At 41.8% G+C, this 25,939-nt stretch overlaps 1 protein-coding gene across 2 annotated transcripts in view; it reads right to left on the bottom strand.

Annotated features, from left to right (window-relative positions):
• Nucleotides 1–466: 466 nt before the first annotated feature.
• irs1 (insulin receptor substrate 1) overlaps nt 467–25,939 on the bottom strand; it is a 69,107-nt gene continuing 43,634 nt past the window's right edge. The window contains exons 2-3 of one of the 2 annotated variants that reach the window (XM_031797783.1): nt 3,261–3,322; nt 467–3,102 (exon numbers count right to left, since the gene is read on the bottom strand). In XM_031797783.1, the coding sequence (XP_031653643.1) occupies nt 3,043–3,102; nt 3,261–3,322 (122 nt within the window). In that variant the 3' untranslated portion in view covers nt 467–3,042. The remainder of the gene's footprint in view (nt 3,103–3,260; nt 3,323–25,939) is intronic. The other variant, XM_020452279.2, reaches the window with a different exon arrangement.

Genomic DNA, 25,939 nt, shown 5'->3' with positions numbered 1-25,939 from the left:
CATCCACAAGTACACCTCCAATTGACTCAAATGATGTCAATTAGCCTATCAGAAGCTTCTAAAGCCATGACATAATTTTCTGGACATTTCCAAGCTGTTTAAAGGCAGTCAACTTAGTGTATGTAAACTTCTGAGCCACTGGAATTGTGATACAGTGAATTTTAAGTGAAATAATCTCTCTGTAAAGAATTGTTGGAAAAATGGCCTGTGTCATGCACAAAGTTGATGTCCTAACCGACTTGCCAAAATACTGTTTGTTAACAAGACATTTGTGGAGTGGTTGAAAAACGAGTTATAATGACTCCAACCTACACTCCAAGTGTATGTAAACTTCTGACTTCAACTGTATATGTGGTTGTTATACTTACTTTAGTTAAATGCCCTGATTGTAAGGTAATAAAGGTAATAAAGTCTGCTAAATGACTTAATGCCATCAAATGAATAAAGACACCGTTGTACAAGAAAATATAAAAATATCTACTTTATTACGGAGGTTCCAGAAAGTTTCGTACCCTACTATACTACTACTACTTTACATGTATAAAGTTATTGTTACAATACAATTTTATAAATATTTTGGTACCCTTCCCCATATCTTTGCCTTGACACAATCCTGTCTTGGTGCTCAACGAGCTCAACTGTGGAACCTTATATAGAGAGGTGTGTGCCTTTCCAAATCATGTCCAATAAATTGAATTTACCAAAAGCGGACTCCAATCAAGTTGTAGAAACATCTTAGACCATGTCATCATACACTACTAGAACTACTTTACATAGTATATGCTATTGCTAAATGTCATTTAGGGTAACTGTCTATTTTCAGTCATTGATAAGGTTGGATAGCCTTGCATTAGGGAGGACTGAGGAATGAGGGCTGAGGTAATAGAACTGACAAGGAACATTTTAACACACACCCCCTAAGTTCCTGCCTAGCAACAGAGATGTATTGGCTGTCTAGATCTGCAAAGAGGAGACTCCGCCTAATAGGAGGGTATAAATACTTGTGCTGGTAGAAACATGTTGTCTTTTCAGCTGTTTGACCCAGTGGGTGAATAAACTTGGCTTGAGCTTTGAGTAGTTTTTTGTTTTTTTCACTGTGTCAGAACCTAGCAAAGGGCACAGGGGTATATGAGAACGCAAAGCCCCAAGCTATAGTATATTGGTGCTCTTGCTATCCCTGTCATTCTTTAATGCATTTATTTACTCATCCGCTAATTTGTACATCCATTCATGCGTTTATTAATTAATTCACTCTTCAATTGTTCAGTTGATAGTTCTTATATAACATTCACTCATGTTGTTCACCACATTGTCGTTCCAACCCATACATTTATTATTTCTATTATCTGTTGTCTTACAATACATTATTTACAGTGGAAGACAGGGTTGGTGGAGAGGTTTGAGGTTCATCTCGTCTTGCTGTTTCTCATTATGTGCAATAGAGCACAATTTGTTTTCTACAGTGAGTTTCGGAATTACACCGTACTGAATATGCCCATAAGTAGCATTCAGGGTGAAGTTCGGTGGCCGCAGGAAACGCAACCTATTAGATTACAGAAGCAGCCAATCCAGTTAGAAAAATACACAATTGCAGCTTACAGGATTACAGAGCAACACAGCTGTAGCCTATAGTGTTAGAGAAACAGAGGAGTATAACACTCTCAGGAACAGGCCCATTGGGATGGTGCTGGTGTGTTTGGAGGAGTGGGGTTCTTGTTTAACATGGGGAATACCTAGAATCCACTTAACATTCAAAATGTTCAACAAAAGAACAAAAACCCATGAGGTGGACAGGAATATATAGGATCATATGTAAGAAGCAGATTTCCCATTAATAAGGGATACAAAAATATTGGACATGTTTCAGTTTAAATTCAAAATGCACCGATATAAACCATGTTAAATAATCTTGACTTTTAAAACAATTGACATTATATATTCAATAATTTACAGAGATGGTTTGTCAAAGTCATCAGCAGCAAGAATGACAGAAAATATGCCCTTTTTTTGTGTGAACCTATTACAGTCCATATTTTTCTGCAAAAATAAAATGCTAAATAAAATGAAAACGTCGCAAGCAACTTTACTGGCTTCCAAGCCTTTACAGAGGTGCCTCTATGGAAGAGACTGTTACAATGTAGCCCTAAGAGTTGATATGATTTGCTCCAACCACATATACTTGGTGACAATGCTGTACCATAGAAATAGAAATGTTAGAAATCCACAGCAACATAGAGTTGCTCTGCCATTAGATCTGTGAAAGCCATTACGGGTTTCAGCTAGAGTGTCAGTATTAGTACCAACAGCTCAGATATGGGACTATTCCTGTCTGACTGGATGTTTAGATGATACAACACTATTGACATTGTGTCTATATATCATGTACCACATTATTTAAGAGGATCCTCTAGAGAACCTATTTACAAACTACTAGAATGAAGCACAATTTGTTGCTGACAGGGACATGGAAGGACCCAGTAGCATGTAACAGAAGACAAAGTTCAAGTAACACTAGTGACTACTGTAGCCATTTGGAGGCTTGGTATGATGCTGTGGGAGCATCTGAGTTGTGTGGTGGGGACACTGGCCTGGAAGCCAAACTGGCCAAAATGTAAATGACCGTAACAAGAAACAAAAGCAACAAAAAGCCAATAAGTGAAGAAAATTGAAATATGACGTGGGGGACTGGGCAGGTTTGAGACTGGGCAGGTTTGCCGCTTTGTTGCCTGAGGAAGTGGTGCGGTGAGGCTGAGAACCGTTGAGTAGTACCATACCGGTGCTAAGAGGAGGACCTGGGTTACAGCATCAACACTGCAGCTCCGGGTTGTGAGGTCCAGATTATGGATTGTGAGGTTTGGTTTACAATGTCCAAGCTGTGAAGTCTGGATTGCAAAATCCAGATGAAGAAGTAAGGATTGTGAAATCCAGATTATGAGGTCTGGATTGTAATGTCCAGTAATAGTTTTGTCCAGTCAGGTTTGCGGGTAGCTGACTGGTGTCACCTGACTGGTGAGGTCTGGTTGTGAATCTGTGAGGTCCATTCTATGATGTCTGTTCTATGACAAGGAAGTCTAAATTCACTGGAGAGCACCCATCTTCATTCTGTTAGAGAGAAAAAAAGAGACATTTTAGAAAAGAGAAACAGATTCCACCTGAAAGACAACAATACAAAGCCATGTTTATTGTGTGTGAGTGAGCGAGAGGGGGGGCGGGGGGGGGGGGGGGATCAGCTCATCTTGCACACCCGAGCATGGACTTACCAGGAACAGTGTGCACCCAGACAGTCTCTCTCCCTCCCTCAACTTTCCTGGGCTGTCTGGGTCTAAGAGGAAAGGGTTGACAAATCAGCTTCACCGTTTCCCTGGCAACTAGTAGTAGCACACAGGAGGGTATGGGCTGGGGGTGCTAGATTTGGGTGACCAAACCTATTTGGCGTATAGGGGTAGGCATTTCCCTGCAACCTTCCCATATGCATCTCGCACTCAACCCCCCCACACAAAGCACCCCTAAACTGTGTGTTTGTGTGTGACAGGGCTGTAGGAATGTCCTGTTCCTAGTCCTTCCCTCTAGTCTATCTGATCCAGTTATATATATATGAATGAGGGAGCGAGAGAGAAAGGAAGATGGCTGCAGGCAATGACGTCCCTGTCTGTCTAGAGATGTGATTAGACCATCAGACTGACTGACTGGGGACATCCAGCATCAGCAGCCCCATCCCGCTCATTACTCACACAGAGGTGTCTTGCTCTCTCACACACACACAACACATACACACACACCTGCCAGCTATACCAAATCACATCCACTAATGTCCACCTATCATGGCCATTATCAGAAATTACAACTTGCACACACACCTCTGGCCTGCTACAGTCGGTTGGTTCGCTACTTCCCCTTGCCATGCTGCTCCCCCCTCTCCCCCTCCTCGGTGCTGAGGGGCTCATCTCATCTTTCAATGCATATTTTTCTGACAGCTGCTACTTTCCTAGAATCCGGGTCAGGTGCATGCAGGGAGAACGAGAGGGTATGAGATTGACACACTGTCTGTCACACAGCTAGCTACAGGTTCCCAGTCACAACCAATGGACGTTAGTGTTGTACACTGATTAAGATCACCTGCTCTTTCCATGACAGACTGACCAGGGGAAAGCTATAATCCATTATTGATGTCACCTGTTAAATCCACTTCAAATCAGTGTAGACGAAGAGGAGCCGACAGGTTAAAGGATTTTTAAGCCTTGAGACAAGGATTGTGTGTGTGCCATTCAGAGGGTTAATTAAGTATCTTTGAACGGGGTATGGTAGTACTGTAGGTGCCAAGCTGTAGGTGCCAGTTTGTGTCAAAATGCAACGGTGCTGGGTTTTTCACACAACAGTTTCCTGTGTGTATCAAGAATGGTCCACCACCCAAGGGACATCCAGCCAACTTGACACAACCGTGGCAAGCATTGGAGTCAACATGGGCCAGCATCCCTATAGAACTCTTTCGGCACCTTGAAGGCGCGCAACTCAATATTAGGAAGGTGTTGTACACTCAGTGTATGTTTGGACCTCCAGGGGTAGTACACCCCGATCTATTACAGAATGTAATATAATAGCCTGTAATGTGTCTACACTTGGTCTAGGTCGGGAATCATCACCTAGAGGGCCAGAAATTTGTAAACTGCAAATGTACCACAATAAATCCAAATGGATATATTTTACCAAAACAGAATCATTTCAAACCTTGCTAACATTTGTATACGATATACATACATACTGTATATTTCTCTCTTATAAGTGGGAATACTTTGGAACAGATTTCCCAAAATAAAATCACTTGGAGCTGATTTGCTGGTGTTTTTACAGTCTTATGTCGTTCCCCTTTTGTGTCGAATTGCCGCCAGTTGGGGAACCCTGGTCTAGGTGCTCTGAGATATAGGCTAGTTTGTCATCTGACTGTGAAATCTGATTGCAGATATCGGTGTCAATTGACAAGTGTGCGAGAATATAGGCCAAATGTTTATAAATATTGTGGCTGAAACATGCTGTGGAAAGGGACGTGGACTCAGCAGGAGCTGGAGAGAGGTGGGTTTGGGAGTCCCAGCGCAGAGCTTCAGTCCTCACCTCAGAGCTGGAGGAGTGATGTGGGTCCCATCTTGGAGGAGAATGAAAACATCCTCACTCAGTGTACATCCACATTTTTACTCTATGCAAGTACACAAGAACGCAATTAGGTACGCAAAATGATGATCCTGCGTACTTGCATCAAGCTACAAATTGCTGGGCTGCACACATTTGTATGTTTTTGCTTTAGAATGGCTAATTTGCGTAGCTTGTGTCGCTCTCAGAGCACACCTCAACACTCACGTTTTTACAGAACCAAAATGTTTCGGTCTTACTCCTCTTTACTTAGAAAACCAAAATGTTATAGTAAATTGCAGAGAATAAAATTATAAGCCAGAAGTCTATGTAAGCACACACAGTTGAAGTCGGAAGTTTACATACACCTTAGCCAAATAAACTGAGTTTAAATGTTTCACAATTCCTGACATTTAATCCTAGTAAAACTTCCCTGTCTTAGGTCAGTTAAGATCACATTATTTTAAGAATGTGAAATGTCAGAATAATAGTAGAGAGAATGATTTATTTCAGCTTTTATTTCTTCCATCACATTCCCCAGTGGGTCAGAAGTTTACATACACTCAATTAGTATTCGGTAACATTGCCTTTAAATTGTTTAACAAGTGTCAAACTGTTTGTGTAGCCTTCCACAAGCTTCCCACAATAAATTGGGTGAATTTTGGCCCATTCCTCCTGACAGGGCTGGTGTAACCGAGTCAGGTTGTAGACCTCCTTGTTCGCACATGCTTTTCCAGTTCTGCCCACAAATTGTCTATAGGATTGAGGTCAGGGCTTTGTGATGGCCACACAAAAACCTTGCCACAACTTTGGAAGTATGCTTGGGGTCATTGTCCATTTGGAAGACCCATTTGCGACCAAGCTTTAACTTTAACTGATGTCTTGAGATGTTGCTTCAATATATCCACATAATTTTCCTGTCTCATGATGCCATCTATTTTGTGAAGTGCACCAGTCCCTCCAGCAGCAAAGCACCCCCACAACATGCTGCCACCCCCATGCTTCACGTTTGGGATGGTGTTCTTCGGCTTGCAAGCTTCCCCCTTTTTCCTCCAAACATAATGATGGTCATTATGGCCAAACAGTTCTATTTTTGTTTCATAAGACATTTCTCCAAAAAGTACAATCTTTGTCCCCATGTGCAGTTGCAAACCGTAGTCTGGCTTTTTTACGGCGGTTTTGGAGCAGTGGCTTCTTCCTTGCTTAGCGGCCTGTCAGGTTATGACGATATATGACTCATTTTACTGTGGATATAGATACTTTTGTACCGGTTTCCTCCAGAATCTTCACAAGGTCGTTTGCTGTTGTTCTGAGATTGATTTGCACTTTTCACACCAAAGTGCATTCATCTCTAGGACAGAACGCGTCTCCTTCCTGAGCGGTATGACAGCTTCGTGGTCCCATGGTGTTTATACTTGCGTACTATTGTTTGTACAGATGAACATGGTACCTTCAGGCATTTGGAGATTGCTCCCAAGGATGAAACAAACTTGTAGAGGTCTACATTTCTTTTGCTGAGGTCTTGGCTGATTTCTTTTGATTTTCCCATGATGTAAAGCAAAGAGGCACTGAGTTTGAAGGTAGGCCTTGAAATATATATCCACAGGTACACCTCCAATTGACTCAAATTATGTCAATTAGCCTATCAGAAGCTTCTAAAGCCATGACATTTTCTGGAATTTCCCAAGCTGTTTAAAGGCACAGTCAACTTAGTGTATGTAAACTTCTGACTGGAAGTTTACTGGAATTGTGATACAGTGAAATATAAGTTAAATAATCTGTCTGTAAACAATTGTTGGAAAAATTACTTGTGTCATGAACAAAGCAGATGTTCTAACCGACTTGCCAAAACTATAGTTTGTTAACAAGACATTTTTGGAGTGGTTGAAACATGAGTTTTAATGACTCCAACCTAAGTGTATGTAAGCTTCCAACTTCAACCGAAGACTGCATTCAATTGCTCGCCAGGCACTTTCGTCAGTGTGAGGAAGAGCTGGTATATAGCTGCTTCTATCACTGCTGGTAGTTTTCCAGATGGGAGTGTGTGGTCCCCTATGGGCCACTTTATCCACTAACAAGCATTTCACTGCTGCTTCCTCTATCACCTATACAGTCGTGGCCAAAAGTTCTGAGAATGACACAAATATTAAATTTCAAAGTCTGCTGCCTCAGTTTGTGTGATGGTAATTTGCATACACTCCAGAATGTTATGAAGAGTGATCAGATGAATTGCAATTAATTGAAAATGAACTGAATCCCCCAAAAACATTTCCACTGCATTTCAGCCCTGCCACAAAAGGACCAGCTGACATCATGTCATTGATTCTCTCGTTAACACAGGTGTGAGTGTTGACGAGGACAAGGCTGGAGATCACTCTGTCATGCTGATTGAGTTCAAATAACAGACTGGAAGCTTCAAAAGGAGGGTGGTACTTGGAATCATTGTTCTTCCTCTGTCAACCATGGTTACCTGCAAGGAAACACATGCCGTCATCATTGCGTTGCACAAAAGACTTCACAGGCAAGCATATTGCTGACAGTAAGATTGCACCTCAATCAACCATTTATCGGATCATCAAGAACTTCAAGGGGGGCGCTTCAATTGTTGTTAAGAAGATTTTAGGGCGCCCAAGAAGGTCCAGCAAGCTCCAGGACCGTCTCCTAAAGTTGATTCAGCTGCGGGATTGGGGCACCACCAGTACAGAACTTGCTCAGGAATGGCAGCAGGCAGGTGTGAGTGCATTTGCACACACAGTGAGGTGAAGACTTTTGGAGGATGGCCTGGTGTCAAGAAGGGCAGCAAGGAAGCCACTTCTCTCCAGTAAAAACATCAGGGAAAGACTGATATTCTGCAAAAAGTACAGGGATTGGACTGCTGAGGACTGGGGTAACATTTTCTCTGATGAATACCCTTTCCGATTGTTTGGGGCATCCGGGAAAAAAGCTTGTCCGGAGAAGACAAGGCGAGCGCTACCATCAGTCCTGTGTCATGCCAACAGTAAAGCATCCTGAGACCATTCATGTGTGGGGTTGGTTCTCAGCCAAAGGGAGTGGGCTCACTCACAATTTTGCCTAAGAACACAGCCATGAATAAAGAATGGTATCAACACATCCTCAGAGAGCAACTTCTCCCAACCATCCAGGAACAGTTTGGTGATAAACAATGCCTTTTCCAGCATGATGGAGCACCTTGCCATAAGGCAAAAGTGATAACTAAGTGTCTCGGGAAAGAAAACATCAATATTTTGGGTCCATGGCCAGGAAACTCCCCAGACATGAATCCCATTGAGAACTTGTGGTCAATATTCAGGAAGCAGGTGGACAAACAAAACCCCACAACTTCTGACAAACTCCAAGCATTGATTATGCAAGAATGGGCTGCCATCAGTCCATCAGTCCAAGTGGCCCAGAATTGAATTGACAGCATGCCAGGGCGGATTGCAGAGGTCTTGAAAAAGAAGGGTCAACACTGCAAATATGAACTCTTTGCATCAACTTCATGTAATTGTCAATAAAAACCTTTGACACTTATGAAATACTTGTAATTATACTTCAGTATTCCATAGTAACATCTGACAAAAATATCTAAAGACACTGAAACAGCAAACTTTGTGGAAATTAATATTTGTGTCATTCAAAACTTTTGTCTAGTTTAACATTGATGTGCAAGACCGATGTCAAAGCTATATAACGTAGGTAGATGATGTAACGACGACACGATAAATACTGCTGCGTGCAACACAGCATTCCTAACCTAGCCCACAATGTCTGCTGTGTGGATTTTGAAGTTTACAAGAAAGATAATAAAAAGGCCATATGCAACGTTTGTGCTACCTATTATTTCCCGAGGGGAGAAAGTGAAATCTTTCAATATCACAAACCTAATTACTCATTTGAAAGTGCATCACCCCCAGACGTTCAGCGACTACTGAGAACAAAAGCATAAAAAAATTAAGCGCACACTTCCAACAACTAAACAATTTCAAGTCGAGCAGTCATTTGAAAGTCAACTCAAAAGGTGAAATCCATTAAACACCAAGATAATGGAATTCATTGCCCTTGACAACAATCAACCATTCTCTATTGTGGACGATGTTGGCTTTCGCCGACTGGTCGGGCACCTCGAGCCCCGGTACACACTACCAAGTAGGCTCTATTTTTCAGATGTTGCCCTACCAGAGTTACACAGTATTGTTGAAAACGCACATCCATGAGCTACTTCCTATGGGCGTCACTGCTATTAGCTTCACGACTGACATTTGGACCAGCGATGTCAGCCCCATGAGCATGCCGAGTCTGACAGCACAGTGGGTCAACGAGGATTTCGTACTGAGGAAAGACGTATTGCAAGCTCAAGAATGTGCTGGTTCTCATACCGCTGCTGCCATTTAAAATGGCATTTGAAAATATATGTTTGAAACTTAGAACCATCAACAAACTCCTAGCTCCATTTTAACAACGGAATCGAGAAATAAGCTCATCAACTGAGTCTGCAGCAGACGTGATACCCTCTGTCATGGCATTGAAACACCTGCTCAACAAAACTGCCGACAGACTGTGGGGTTAAAACTTGGAAAAGTACTCTACTAGGGGACCGTGAACAAGCGATTCGGAGGCATTCTCTGAGCCACTTAACTGTGTCGCCACCACGCTCGATGTTAGGTACAAGGACCGCTACTTCAATGCAGACAAGAAACTGTGTTTACGTGAAATGTTAGACACAGCTGGACAAGATGGAAACGGACCCACGAAAGTAGAGGCCACGAACAGACAGAGCTGAAACTTCACTGCTTGACATGTATGATGAAATCCTGGTTGAGAATTAAATGACTGAACAAATGAACAACAAAACAGCACAGCAAGTAAGTGAAATAAATATGTTTTGATGATGTTTTACTGGTAATGGTGACATGCCAACAAAATACCTTTTTGGTCAGTCTGTACTAGAATGTATAAAAAGGCAGCAATTTTTTATATAGTTTTTTTGGCAAGAAAAATATTGGATTTTGCTATCGGACAAAAATGTTATATCGGTGCATCCCTAGTTGCTATATTTGTTTTTTGAAACCATGTTTGCTGTTCACTTGCGCTATATGAGATGGAAGGTAGTTCCATGCAATCATGGCTCTGTATAATACTGTACATTTCCTTGAATTTCTTCTAGACCTGGGGACAGTGAAAAGACCCTGGTGCCATGTCTGGTAGGGTAAGTGTGTGTGTCAGTTCTGTGCGTAAGTTGACAATGCAACAAATTTGGAATTTCCAACACATTGTTTTTTATAAAAACAAGAAGTGATGCAGTCCATCTTTCATGAGAGACTGGCATGCATAGTATTGATATTAGCCCTCTGATTACAATGAAGACCAAAAACAGGCCACTATGTTCTGGGCCAGTTGCAGTTTAACTAGGTCATTTTTTGCAGCACATAAGCATATGACTGGACAATAATCATTATTTGAAAAAACTAGAGCCTGCAGGACTTGCTTTGTGGAGTGTGGTGTCAAAAAAGCAGAGCATGTCTTTATCACAGACAGACCTCTCATCTTTACAACCATTGAATCTATATGTTTTGACCACGACAGTTAACAATCTAAGGTAACACCAAGTCATTTAGTCTCCTCAACATGTTCAACAGGCACACCACTAATTACCAGATTCAGCTGAGGTCTAGAATTTAGGGAATAATTTACCAAATACAATGCTCTTGGTTTTATAAATGTTCAGGACTAGTTTATTACTGGCCACCCATTCTAAAACTAACTGCAACTCTTTGTTAAAGGTTTCAGTGATTTCACACTTATATTGGTTGCTGATGCGCGTAGCTTTGAATCAGCAGCATACATGGACAAACAGGTTTGTTTAATGCCAGATCATTGGGGCGGCAGGTAGCCTAGTGGTTAGAGCATTGGACTTGTAACCGAATGTTCGATAAAGTCTCTGGTTATATCCGAAAACTTCCGTTTTGTTAGTGCGTTTTGTTCGGTAATCCACAGGCTCAAACGCAGTCACAACAGGCAGACAAAAAATCCAAATTGTATCCGTAAAGTTTACAGAAACATGTCAAACTGTGTTTACATTCCATCCTCAGGTTGTTTTTAGCCTAAATAATCGATAATATTTCAACCGGATGATAACGTAGTCAACATAAAAGGTAAACAAGAAAGGCACTCTCGGTCGCGCGCATGAAAAAGCTCTGTGACACGGCAGGGTCCACTCATTCAGACTGCTCTTACTCCCTAATTTTTCAGAATACAAGCCTGAAACTATTTATAAAGACTGTTGACATCTAGTGGAAGGCATAGGAACTGCAATTTGAGTCCTAAGTCAATGGATACTGTAATGGCATTGAATAGAAAACAAAAAAATCCTACTTCCTGAATGGATTTCGCTCAGGTTTACTCACAGACATTATTTTAACAGTTGTGGAAACTTTAGAGTGTTTTCTATCCAAATCTACTAATTATATGCATATCCTATCTTCTGGGCCTGAGTAGAAGGCAGTTTAATTTGGGCATGCTTTTCATCCAAAATTCCAAATGCTGCCCCCTACCCTAGAGAAGTTCCATTTATGCGTGCATAACTCCGTTCTAAATCGACCCCTATCACTAGCTATGTTACCAATAACTTATCCTGTGATTTTATGTTGACATTTAGAAAGATTGCATAGAAACTATACAGTGGCAAGAAAAAGTATGATTTCTGCATAAATTGGTCATAAAATTTGATCTGATCGTCATCTAGGTCACAACAATAGACAAACACAGTCTGCTTAAACTAATAACACACACAATTATATGTTTTCATGTCTTTATTGAACACACCATGCAAATATTCACAGTGCAGGGTGGAAAAGTATGTTAACACTTGGATTTAATAACTGGTTGACCCTCCTTTGGCAGCAATAACCTCAACCAAACCTTTTCTGCACAACGGTCAGGAGGAATTTGGACCATTCCTCCTTACAAAACTGTTTCAGTTCAGAAATATTCTTGGGATGTCTAGTGTGAACTGCTCTCGAGGTCATGCCACAGCATCTCAAATTGGGTTGAGGTCAGGACTATTTTCTTCTGTTGAAGCCATTCTGTTGATTAATTTCTGTGTTTTGGGTCATTGTCCTGTATTTATTTACCTTTATTTAACCAGGTAGGCAAGTTGAGAACAAGTTCTCATTTACAATTGCGACCTGGCCAAGATAAAGCAAAGCAGTTCGACAGATAAAACGACACAGAGTTACACATGGAGTAAAAACAAACATACAGTCAATAAGGCAGTATAAACAAGTCTATATACAATGTGAGCAAATGAGGTGAGAAGGGAGGTAAAGGCAAAAAAGGCCATGATGGCAAAGTAAATACAATATAGCAAGTAAAATACTGGAATGGTAGTTTTGCAATGGAAGAATGTGCAAAGTAGAAATAAAAAAATAATGGGGTGCAAAGGAGCAAAATAAATAAATAAATTAAAATTAAATACAGTTGGGAAAGAGGTAGTTGTTTGGGCTAAATTATAGGTGGGCTATGTACAGGTGCAGTAATCTGTGAGCTGCTCTGACAGTTGGTGCTTAAAGCTAGTGAGGGAGATAAGTGTTTCCAGTTTCAGAGATTTTTGTAGTTCGTTCCAGTCATTGGCAGCAGAGAACTGGAAGGAGAGGCGGCCAAAGAAAGAATTGGTTTTGGGGGTGACTAGAGAGATATACCTGCTGGAGCGTGTGCTACAGGTGGGAGATGCTATGGTGACCAGCGAGCTGAGATAAGGGGGGACTTTACCTAGCAGGGTCTTGTAGATGACATGGAGCCAGTGGGTTTGGCGACGAGTATGAAGCGAGGGCCAGCCAACGAGAGCGTACAGGTCGCAATGGTGGGTAGTATATGGGGCTTTGGTGATAAAACGGATTGCACTGTGATAGACTGCATCCAATTTGTTGAGTAGGGTATTGGAGGCTATTTTGTAAATGACATCGCCAAAGTCGAGGATTGGTAGGATGGTCAGTTTTACAAGGGTATGTTTGGCAGCATGAGTGAAGGATGCTTTGTTGTGAAATAGGAAGCCAATTCTAGATTTAACTTTGGATTGGAGATGTTTGATATGGGTCTGGAAGGAGAGTTTACAATCTAACCAGACACCTAAGTATTTGTAGTTGTCCACGTATTCTAAGTCAGAGCCGTCCAGAGTAGTGATGTTGGACAGGCGGGTAGGTGCAGGTAGCGATCGGTTGAAGAGCATGCATTTAGTTTTACTTGTATTTAAGAGCAATTGGAGGCCACGGAAGGAGAGTTGTATGGCATTGAAGCTTGCCTGGAGGGTTGTTAACACAGTGTCCAAAGAAGGGCCGGAAGTATACAGAATGGTGTCGTCTGCGTAGAGGTGGATCAGGGACTCACCAGCAGCGCCACCCAACTTCTGTTGAGCATCAATTGGCAGACAGATAGCCTAACATCCTCTTGCAAAATGTCTTGATAAACTTGGGAATTCATTTTTCCATCGATGATAGCAAGCTGTCCAGGCCCTGAAGCAGCAAAGCAGCTCTAAACCATGATGCTCCCTCCACCATACTTCACAGTTGGGATGAGGTGTTGATGTCATGTGCCTTTTTTTCTCCACACATAGTTTTGTGTGTTCCTTCCAAACAACTAAAATGTAGTTTCATCTGTCCACAGAATATTTTGCCAGTAGCGCTGTGGAACATCCAGGTGCACTTTTGCAAACTTTTTTTTAACAGCAGTGGCTTCTTCAGGGGTGTCCTCCCATGAACACCATTTTCCCCCTTTTTTCTTTTTTAAAATGTATTGAATATTCGATACATACAATATACTTGCAGTGAAGCCGCTCAACAACTACATCATTACCAGTCATCCAACACATTCCCATTCAGAGGGACACACAGAAGCATCCAGGGTCAATGCCCTGCTCAAGGGCACGTTGACCGATACATCACCAGGCCAAAAAACATGAACCCGAACCCTCCAAGACCCCCCCCCCAGTTCCCCAATAGCTGTCTCTCAACCGTTTGAGACCCTTCCCACAGTCCCCCCCAGGAAGAAAAATAAAAAATACAATTAATTCCATTCCCCATCCCCAAGCATCTCCTAATACACCAACAACAAAGAGATAGGACAAAGCAATTAAAAAATTATAATAATACATTTAAAACAAAAGGACATCAAGGACAACTAAAATCATAACAGTAATTCCAACTGTATATGTTTGTGTGCATGTCTGGTACTATTACATGTATGTGTGTTTTCTTGTATGTGCTTATTTTAATGAGTGTGCATCTCAACTGCAATCCAGGAAATTTGGTTGTGCTATTAGATGAAGCCGTGTTAACACATTAAGTTGTTGTATAAATAAACAAAATGTATGTGCAGTGTGCAGAATGACACACACACTAGTCAGGAGCTCCTTTTAAAGGGACCAACGCCACACGAGAGCAGGAGGCAGAATTGCCAGGGCTTAGGCGTGCATGGGGGGAGGCTTACATTTTTAGCCTATGCGCATCCCCAGTGAGGGGATAGCATTACCATCGCACACAGATGAGCGACCACAAAATGAGTTGACATTCTCTCCAACCTACGTCAGAACATAGGTCATGTTCAGAAACCGGACATCTAGCACTCAATCACTTACTCAGCCACACAGGACCAAATATCTGCCCCCTCTCAAGTGTGCACACACATAAGAGTGCACCACCACACACACGCTAAAACATATGCACACATTAGGTAGGCTAGGCCTATCCTCGATATCAATTCATGTGTTTCTCTGAATAAAATCCTGGAACTACATACAAACACAGCACTTTGTGTGTCTCTGTCGGTGTGTCTGTCATACCAGCAATACAACGCCATCCACTCATTTCAACTGTTACTTACCACATTCAGCCCAATGACCAACTATTGAAATATCTAAACTAAATAAATAGTAAAATGCTCGACTGAGAGTCTGAGACATCAGCTAACCTATAGGCTACCTCTCATAGGTTGAGTCTAAACCATCTCCAAGATGTACTCTAGCCTAGCAGCACTATGATAACAAATTACTTTAAACCCTTTAGAACCCAGAGGGGCCGTTGACGGCCATTCTTTAAATGAGTTGAGAGGCCGCAAACAGCCTTTTCTGACAATGATTATGTGTCAATATCGCAAAATGAACTGGCTAACAACCTATTGTCGTATTTGCGTGGCTGTTATCATCAACCAGCAACCGGAAACGGGGTATGCTGTCAGAATGACAGCGCCAAAGCAGTCACGGCTCTTCACTTTGGAAGAGGCTGCATCTATGTTGGTTGGTGATATGGATTTGGACACGTCCTTTCACTTTGAGAGCGCTGATGGTTTTGAAATGAGTGAAATACAGTGGAAGTCGTAAGTTTAGCGAAATACAATTAAACTCAGTTTTTCACAATTCCTGTCATTTTATCCTTGTAAAAATGTCCTGTCTTATATCAGTTAGGATCACCATTTTTTTTTAAGAATGTGAAATGTCAGAAAAGAAGTAGAGAGAATGAATTATTTATTTCATCACATTCCCAGTGGGTCAAAAGTTTACATACACTCAATTAGTATTTGGTAGCATTTCCTTTCAATTGTTTAACCTGGGTCAAACATTTTGGGTAGCCTTCCACAAGCTTCCCACAATAAGTTGGGTGAATTTTGGCCCATTTCTCATGACAGAGCTGGTGTAACTGAGTCAGGTTTGTAGGCCTCCTTGCTCGCACCCGCTTTTTCAGTTCTGCCCACAAATGTTCTACAGGATTGAGGTCAGAGCTTTGTGATGGCCACTCCAATACCTTGACTTTGTTGTCCTAAACCTCTTGAAACTAGGGGGCACTATTTTTATTTTTGGAAAAATAACGTTCCCAAAGTAAACGGCCTATTCCTCAGGACCAGATGCTAGAATATGCATATCATTGACAGCTTAGGATAGAAAACACTCTAAAGTTTCCAAAACTGTCCAAATATTGTCTGTGAGTATAACAGAACTGATATTGCAGGCGAAACCCTGAGGAAAATCCAATCAGGAATTGCCTCTTATTTTGAAACCGTTGTGTTCCTATGCATCCCTATTGGCCATTGAAAGGGATATCAACCAGATTCCTTTTCTACGTATTCCCTAAGGTGTCTACAGCCTTTAGACGTAGTTTCACTCCTTTATGTTGAAGAATGAGCGTAAACGACTACATTGCGTGGCCAGCTGAGGAATCTCAGAGTGATTCTTGCATAGAAGACAGAAGTAGTCATTTTTCCTCTCGCTCCAACTGAAAAGCCAATTGTCCCGGTTGATATTTTATCTAATAGATATTTGAAAAACACCTTGAGGATTGATTATAAAAAAACATTTGCCATGTCTGTCGATATTATGGATATCATTTAGATTTTTTGGGGGCGTTGTCGTGACCGCTATTTCCGGTGGATTTCTCATCATAACGTGACCAACAAACGGAGGTATTTTGGGTATAAAAATAATCTTTATGGAACATTTGCTGTCTAACTGGGAGTCTCGTCAGTGAAAACATCCGAAGATCAAAGGTAAACGGTTAATTTGATTGCTTTTCTGATTTTCGTGACCAAGCTTCCTGCTGCTAGCTAGACATAATGCTATGCTAGGCTATCAATGAACTTACACAAACGCTTGTCTTGCTTTGGCTGTAAAAACAAAAGGCTAAGCTATGTTTCGCTATATTTCACTTGTGATTTCATGAATATGAATATTTTCTAGTAATATTTTTTGACCGTTGCGCTATGCTAATTAGTGTAGTTGATGACAATTCTCCCGGATCCGGGATGGGTAGTTCCAAGAGGATAGCCATTTTGCCACAACTTTGGAAGTATGCTTGGGGTCATTGTCCATTTGGAAGTCCCTTTTGCGACCAAGCCATAACTTCCTGACTGATGTCTTGAGATATTGCTTCAATATATCCACGTAATTTTTCTCTCATGACGCCATCTATTTTGTGAAGAGCACCAGTCCCTCCTTCAGCAAAGCACCTCCACAATTGATCTTTGTTTCATAGTATAGTTTTTTAAAATTTAGTTTAGTCACCCGATTTCCTTCTGCAGTACATTTGCCAATCAGTTGGGCGGCCAGACTTATTTGCCATACCTTTCAACCATACAATTTTTCAATTCTTCAATCAATCCATGTTGATTTCACAGTTTTTAGTCATTTTCTTAATAGGTGTGTGCTTATTAGTAACTGGAATAAGCAATTTCATAAATGTGTCAGGTGCAGCTTCTGGTTGCTCCTCATTGCACACCACAGATCAGCAAATATTCTTTACATCATCAACATATGAATCACTACAAAACGTATTGTATTACCTCTTATACACTATATTAGGCCCAGCCTTCGGATATTTGGGTTTACTAGACATGGCTATTAAATTGTAATCACCACATCCTATGGATTTGGAAACTGCTTTAAAGCAAATTTCTGCAGCATTAGTAAAGATGTGAGCAATACATGATGATGATTTAATTCCTGTGCTGTTTGGAACTACCCTGGTAGGTTGACTGACAACCTGAGCCAGGTTGCAGGCACTGCTTACAGTTTGAATTTTTTTCTTGAGCGGGCAGCTTGATGATAGCCAATCAATATTTAAAAATGACCCAGAAAATATGCTTCTGTTGATAACACAAACTCAGCAAAAAAAGAAATGTCCCCTTTTCAAGACCCTGTCTTTCAAAGATAATTCATAAAAATCCAAATAACTTCACAGATCTTCATTGTAAAGGGTTTAAACACTGTTTCCCATGCTTGTTCAATGAACCATAAACAATTAATGAACATGCACCTGTGGAACGGTCGTTAAGACACTAACAGCTTACAGACGGTAGGCAATTAAGGTCACAGATATGAAAACTTAGGACACTAGTGGCCTTTCTACTGACTCTGAAAAACACCAAAAGAAAGATGACCAGGGTCCCTGCTCATTTGTGTGAATGTGCCTTAGGCATGCTGCAAGGAGGCATGAGGACTGCAGATGTTGCCAAGGCAATAAATTGCAATGTCCGTACTGTGAGACAACTAAGACAGCGCTACAGGGAGACAGGACGGACAGCTGATGGTCCTCGCAGTGGCAGACCACGTGTAACAACATCTGCAAAGGATCAGTACATCCGAACACACCTGCGGGACAGGTACAGGATGGCAACAACTGCCCAAGTTACACCAAGAATGTACAATCCCTCCATCAGTGCTCAGACTGCCACAATAGGCTGAGAGAGTCTGGACTGAGGGTTTGTAGGCCTATTATTAGTAGATTTGGACACAAAACACTCTGAAGGTTCTAAAACTGTTTGAATCATGTCTGTGAGAATAACATAACTTATTTAGCAGGCGAAACCCCGAGGGCAAACCATTCAGATTTTAGTTTTTTGAGGTCACTCTCTTTTCAATGGGTTTTCATTGGGAATCCAGATTTCTAAGGGACCTTCTTGCAGTTCCTATCGCTTCCCCTGGATGCAGTCTTTAGAAATTGGTTGAGGTTATTCCTTTGTGTAATGAAGAATTACGGCCATCTTGAACGAGGGCCACTTGAAGTGTACTGTTAGATAGAGGCGCATGACCAGAAAGCATGCTTCAGTTTGTTTTCTTCCTGTATTGAACACAGATCATCCAGTCTTCAATTTGATCGATTATTTACGCCAAAAAAATACAACTTTAGGTATTACAAAAGTAGTTTGAAATGTTTTGGCAAAGTTTACAGGTAACCTTTGAGATATTTTGTAGTCACGTTGAGCAAGTTGGAACCAGTGTTTTTCTGGATCAAACGCGCCAAATAAATGGACATTTTGGATATATATCGACGGAATTAATCGAACTAAAGGACCATTTGTTATGTTATGGGACATGTTGGAGTGCCAACAAAAGAAGCTCGTCAAAGGTAAGGCATGAATTATATTTTTATTTCTGTGTTTTGTCTCGCGCCTGCAGGGTTGAAATATGCTTTCTCTCTTTGTTTATAAAATGGCATCTTATGCTTTCGCCGAAAAGCCTTTTTGAAATCTGACATGTTGGCTGGATTCACAACGAGTGTAGCTTTAATTAGCTATCTTGCATGTGTGATTTAATGTAAGTTAGATTTTTATAGTATTTTATTTGAATTTGGCGCTCTGTATTTTCCCTGGCTTTTGGCCAGGTGTGACGCTAGCGTCCCACATATCCCAGAGAGGTTAAGGAGAGGTATATCTAAAATTCCATGTGTATAACTTGTATTTTCATCTACATTTAGGATGAGTATTTCTGTTGAATTGATGTGGCTATGCAAAATCACTGGATGTTTTTGGAACTAGTGAACGTAACGCGCCAATGTAAACTCCGATTTCTTTATATAAATATGAACTTTATCAAACAAAACATACATGTATGGTGTAACATGAAGTCCTATGAGTGTCATCTGCTGAAGATCATCAAAGGTTAGTGATTAATTTAGTCTCCATTTGTGCTTTTTGTGACTCCTCTCTTTGGCTGGAAAAATGTCAGGATTTTTCTGTGAGTTGGTGGTCACCTAACAATCGTTTGTCATGCTTTCGCTGTAAAGCCTATTTGAAATCGGACACTGTTGTGGGATTAACAACAAGATTACCTTTAAAACAGTATAAAATACATGTATGTTTGAGGAATTGGAATTGTGAGATTTCTGTTGTTTTGAATTTGGCGCCCTGCACTTTCACTGGCTGTCTTATTTATTTATTTACCTTTATTTAACCAGGTAGGCAAGTTGAGAACAAGTTCTCATTTACAATTGCGACCTGGCCAAGATAAAGCAAAGCAGTTCGACAGATAAAACGACACAGAGTTACACATGGAGTAAAAACAAACATACAGTCAATAATGCAGTATAAACAAGTCTATATACAATGTGAGCAAATGAGGTGAGAAGGGAGGTAAAGGCAAAAAAGGCCATGATGGCAAAGTAAATACAATATAGCAAGTAAAATACTGGAATGGTAGTTTTGCAATGGAAGAATGTGCAAAGTAGAAATAAAAAAATTAATTAAAATTAAATACAGTTGGGAAAGAGGTAGTTGTTTGGGCTAAATTATAGGTGGGCTATGTACAGGTGCAGTAATCTGTGAGCTGCTCTGACAGTTGGTGCTTAAAGCTAGTGAGGGAGATAAGTGTTTCCAGTTTCAGAGATTTTTGTAGTTCGTTCCAGTCATTGGCAGCAGAGAACTGGAAGGAGAGGCGGCCAAAGAAAGAATTGGTTTTGGGGGTGACTAGAGAGATATACCTGCTGGAGCGTGTGCTACAGGTGGGAGATGCTATGGTGACCAGCGAGCTGAGATAAGGGGGGACTTTACCTAGCAGGGTCTTGTAGATGACATGGAGCCAGTGGGTTTGGCGACGAGTATGAAGCGAGGGCCAGCCAACGAGAGCGTACAGGTCGCAATGGTGGGTAGTATATGGGGCTTTGGTGATAAAACGGATTGCACTGTGATAGACTGCATCCAATTTGTTGAGTAGGGTATTGGAGGCTATTTTGTAAATGACATCGCCAAAGTCGAGGATTGGTAGGATGGTCAGTTTTACAAGGGTATGTTTGGCAGCATGAGTGAAGGATGCTTTGTTGCGAAATAGGAAGCCAATTCTAGATTTAACTTTGGATTGGAGATGTTTGATATGGGTCTGGAAGGAGAGTTTACAGTCTAACCAGACACCTAAGTATTTGTAGTTGTCCACGTATTCTAAGTCAGAGCCGTCCAGAGTAGTGATGTTGGACAGGCGGGTAGGTGCAGGTAGCGATCGGTTGAAGAGCATGCATTTAGTTTTACTTGTATTTAAGAGCAATTGGAGGCCACGGAAGGAGAGTTGTATGGCATTGAAGCTTGCCTGGAGGGTTGTTAACACAGTGTCCAAAGAAGGGCCGGAAGTATACAGAATGGTGTCGTCTGCGTAGAGGTGGATCAGGGACTCACCAGCAGCAAGAGCGACCTCATTGATGTATACAGAGAAGAGAGTCGGTCCAAGAATTGAACCCTGTGGCACCCCCATAGAGACTGCCAGAGGTCCGGACAGCAGACCCTCCGATTTGACACACTGAACTCTATCAGAGAAGTAGTTGGTGAACCAGGCGAGGCAATCATTTGAGAAACCAAGGCTGTCGAGTCTGCCGATGAGGATATGGTGATTGACAGAGTCGAAAGCCTTGGCCAGATCAATGAATACGGCTGCACAGTAATGTTTCTTATCGATGGCGGTTAAGATATCGTTTAGGACCTTGAGCGTGGCTGAGGTGCACCCATGACCAGCTCTGAAACCGGATTGCATAGCAGAGAAGGTATGGTGAGATTCGAAATGGTCGGTAATCTGTTGGTTGACTTGGCTTTCGAAGACCTTAGAAAGGCACGGTAGGATAGATATAGGTCTGTAGCAGTTTGGGTCAAGAGTGTCCCCCCCTTTGAAGAGGGGGATGACCGCAGCTGCTTTCCAATCTTTGGGAATCTCAGACGACACGAAAGAGAGGTTGAACAGGCTAGTGATAGGGGTGGCAACAATTTCGGCAGATAATTTTAGAAAGAACGGGTCCAGATTGTCTAGCCCGGCTGATTTGTAGGGGTCCAGATTTTGCAGCTCTTTCAGAACATCAGCTGAATGGATTTGGGAGAAGGAGAAATGGGGAAGGCTTGGGCGAGTTGCTGTTGGGGGTGCAGTGCTGTTGTCCGGGGTAGGAGTAGCCAGGTGGAAAGCATGGCCAGCCGTAGAAAAATGCTTATTGAAATTCTCAATTATGGTGGATTTATCAGTGGTGACAGTGTTTCCTATCTTCAGTGCAGTGGGCAGCTGGGAGGAGGTGTTCTTATTCTCCATGGACTTTACAGTGTCCCAGAACTTTTTTGAGTTAGTGTTGCAGGAAGCAAATTTCTGCTTGAAAAAGCTAGCCTTGGCTTTTCTAACTGCCTGTGTATAATGATTTCTAGCTTCCCTGAACAGCTGCATATCACGGGGGCTGTTCGATGCTAATGCAGAACGCCATAGGATGTTTTTGTGTTGGTTAAGGGCAGTCAGGTCTGGGGAGAACCAAGGGCTATATCTGTTCCTGGTTCTACATTTCTTAAATGGGGCATGTTTATTTAAGATGGTTAGGAAGACATTTTTTAAAAATATCCAGGCATCCTCTACTGACGGGATGAGATCAATATCCTTCCAGGATACCCCGGCCAGGTCGATTAGAAAGGCCTGCTCGCAGAAGTGTTTCAGGGAGCGTTTTACAGTGATGAGTGGAGGTCGTTTGACCGCTGACCCATTACGGATGCAGGCAATGAGGCAGTGATCGCTGAGATCTTGGTTGAAGACAGCAGAGGTGTATTTAGAGGGGAAGTTGGTTAGGATGATATCTATGAGGGTGCCCGTGTTTAAGGTTTTGGGGAGGTACCTGGTAGGTTCATTGATTATTTGTGTGAGATTGAGGGCATCAAGTTTAGATTGTAGGATGGCTGGGGTGTTAAGCATGTTCCAGTTTAGGTCGCCTAGCAGCACGAACTCTGAAGATAGATGGGGGGCAATCAGTTCACATATGGTGTCCAGAGCACAGCTGGGGGCAGAGGGTGGTCTATAGCAGGCGGCAACGGTGAGAGACTTGTTTTTAGAGAGGTGGATTTTTAAAAGTAGAAGTTCAAATTGTTTGGGTACAGACCTGGATAGTAGGACAGAACTCTGCAGGCTATCTTTGCAGTAGATTGCAACACCGCCCCCTTTGGCAGTTCTATCTTGTCTGAAAATGTTGTAGTTTGGAATTAAAATGTCTGAGTTTTTGGTGGTCTTCCTAAGCCAGGATTCAGACACAGCTAGAACATCCGGGTTGGCAGAGTGTGCTAAAGCAGTGAATAGAACAAACTTAGGGAGGAGGCTTCTAATGTTAACATGCATGAAACCAAGGCTATTACGGTTACAGAAGTCGTCAAAAGAGAGCGCCTGGGGAATAGGAGTGGAGCTAGGCACTGCAGGGCCTGGATTCACCTCTACATCGCCAGAGGAACATAGGAGGAGTAGAATAAGGGTACGGCTAAAAGCTATGAGAATTGGTCGTCTAGAACGTCTGGAACATAGAGTAAAAGGAGGTTTCTGGGGGCGATAAAATAGCATCAAGGTATAATGTACAGACAAATGTATGGTAGGATGTGAATACAGTGGAGGTAAACCTAGGTATTGAGTGATGAAGAGAGAGATATTGTCTCTAGAAACATCGTTGAAACCAGGAGATGTCATTGCATGTGTGGGTGGTGGAACTAATAGGTTGGATAAGGTATAGTGAGCAGGACTAGAGGCTCTACAGTGAAGTAAGCCAATAAACACTAACCAGAACAGAAATGGACAAGACATATTGACATTAAGGAGAGGCATGCTTAGTCGAGTGATCAAAAGGGTCCGGTGAGTGGAGAGGTTGGTTGGTGATTTAGACAGCTAGCCAGGGCATCGGTAGCAAGCTAGCATAGGATGGAGGTCTGTTGTTAGCCACCTCCTGCGCTCCGTCAGTAGATTAGTGGGGTTCCGTGTGGTAGAGGGGATCAATCCAAATCACACAACAACAACAAAAATAAAAACAATAGATATAGTTATAGAGGCCCAAGAAGAAAACATAATAATAATAATAAAAAATAAAAAAATACATAAAAAAATATATAAAAAATAATAATAAAAATAATAATAATAATAATATAAAAACAAACAAAAAAATGTCCGATTGTCTATTCAGATAGCAGCCGGTAAGACAGCTAACGGTTAGCAGGCCGCAGATGGGCGTTCAGGTAACGTCGCGACGGAGGAGCCAGCCGAATAACTCCTTCGGGTAGATAACGTCGGCAGTCCAGTTGTGAAGGCCCGGTGGGGCTCCGCGAAGGCAGCAAAACGGGTCCGGATAGGCGACTGCAGCCCAGGTGCGATTGATGGAACTCAGGAGTGATTGATGGAGCTTGCTAGCTCCGGAACAATTGATGTTTGCTCCGGAATCGACGAAGGCCGATAGTCACACGGATAGCAGCTAGCTAGCTGTGAGATCCGGGCATGAATGTCCAGAGAGCAGTCGAAATCCAGGGACATGGAGAGAAAAATTGGTCCGGTATGCTCCGCTCCGAGCCGCGCTGCGCCGTACAGAACTGGCGATAGACTTTCGAGCCAAAGGATAGCCGATGACCACAAACCGTGGTTAGCTGAACACCAACGACTTGCCAGTAAAGGAGCCAACTAGCTTCTGAACTAGCTTCTGGATTAGCTTCTGGCTAGTTTCAGGCCAGCCTCCTGGAGTTTCTGGCTAGCTTCTTGGAGGATTACAGATCTGAGGTAAATAATACTTTTTTATAAATATACATTGGTGAGGCGGGTTGCAGGAGAGTGTTTTGAAGATGAGTTGATGGAAAAGAAAAAGAAAATGTATGTGAAAAAGTTGTAAATATATATATTACAGGACACGACAAGACGAGGACAAAAGACGTCTGAACTGCTATGCCACCTTGGAGACCATGTCATCACGTTAACAGGATTGCATCCTTAAGGAGTTAATACAGCTGGTGGCCACACCAGATACTGACTGTTACTTTTGATTTTGACCCTCCCTTTGTTCAGGGACACATTTTTCAATTTCTGTTAGTCACATGTTTGTGGAACTTGTTCAGTTTATGTCTCAGTTGTTGAATATTGTTATGTTCATACAAATATTTACACATGTTAAGTTTGCTAAAAATAAACAGTTGGCAGTGAGAGGATGTTTAATTTTTTGCTGAGTGTACATTACCAAGATTTCATACAATTATCCAGATACTGACTGTGAGCACTTCGTGGTCTATAGCAGCTTCCCACAAGAATGGGCTTTAGGTGAGGCAGATGAACCTGTAGCCATATTACTTCAACATAATTTTAACATTAGATCGTCTCTAAGCTTTACAGGAATGTGGTTCGGAATATAGACCGCAACAACGCCCCCGTTGGCATTTGTCTTTTAGGTAATTGTTATAACCATGTATTGCTACCACAGTGTCAAAGGTATTATCTGAGTTATAGTCGGAAGGTAATCTGTTACAAGCAAGTTATTGACTTCATGGGCCTTGTTTCTTAGGCTACATTCAGTTGAAGTTGGAAGTGTACATACACTTAGCTTGGAGTCATTAAAACTAGTTTTCAACAACTCCACAATTTTCTTGTTAACAAACTATAGTTTTGGCAAGTCGGTTAGGACATCTACTTTGTGCATGATAACAAGTAATTTTCCAGCAATTGTTTACAGACAGATTATTTCACTGTATCACAATCCCAGTGTGTCAGAAGTTTACATACACTAAGTTGACTGTGCCTTTAAACAGCTTGGAAAATTCATGGCTTTAGAAGCTTCTGATTGGCTCAACTTATGTCAATTAGCCTATTGGAGGTGTACCAGTGGATGTATTTCAAGGCATACCTTCAAACTCAGTGCCTCGTTGCATGACATCATGGGAAAATTGTAGACCTCCACAAGTCTGGTTCATCCTTGGGAGCAATTTCCAAACGCCTGAAGGTACCACACTCATCTGTACAAATAATAGTATGCAAGTATAAACACCATGGGACCACGCAGCCATCACACTGCTCAGGAAGGAGACACGTTCTGTCTCCTAGATATGAACTTATTTTGGTATGAAAAGTGCAAATCACAACAGCAACGGACCTTGTGAAGATGCTGGAGGAAGCAGGTACAAAAGTATCTATATTCAGAGTAAAACTAGTCCTCCAGCCATGGCTCTAAACCAAGACATAAAAAAGCCAAACTACGGTTTGGAACTGCAAATGGAGACAAAGATAAAACTTTTTGGATAAATGTAAAAAAATGTCAACAAAAATAGAATT

Source organism: Oncorhynchus kisutch, linkage group LG19, assembly GCF_002021735.2.
Source record: "Oncorhynchus kisutch isolate 150728-3 linkage group LG19, Okis_V2, whole genome shotgun sequence".
Lineage (NCBI taxonomy): Eukaryota > Metazoa > Chordata > Actinopteri > Salmoniformes > Salmonidae > Oncorhynchus > Oncorhynchus kisutch.
This window is presented reverse-complemented; position numbering and strand designations above follow the sequence as displayed.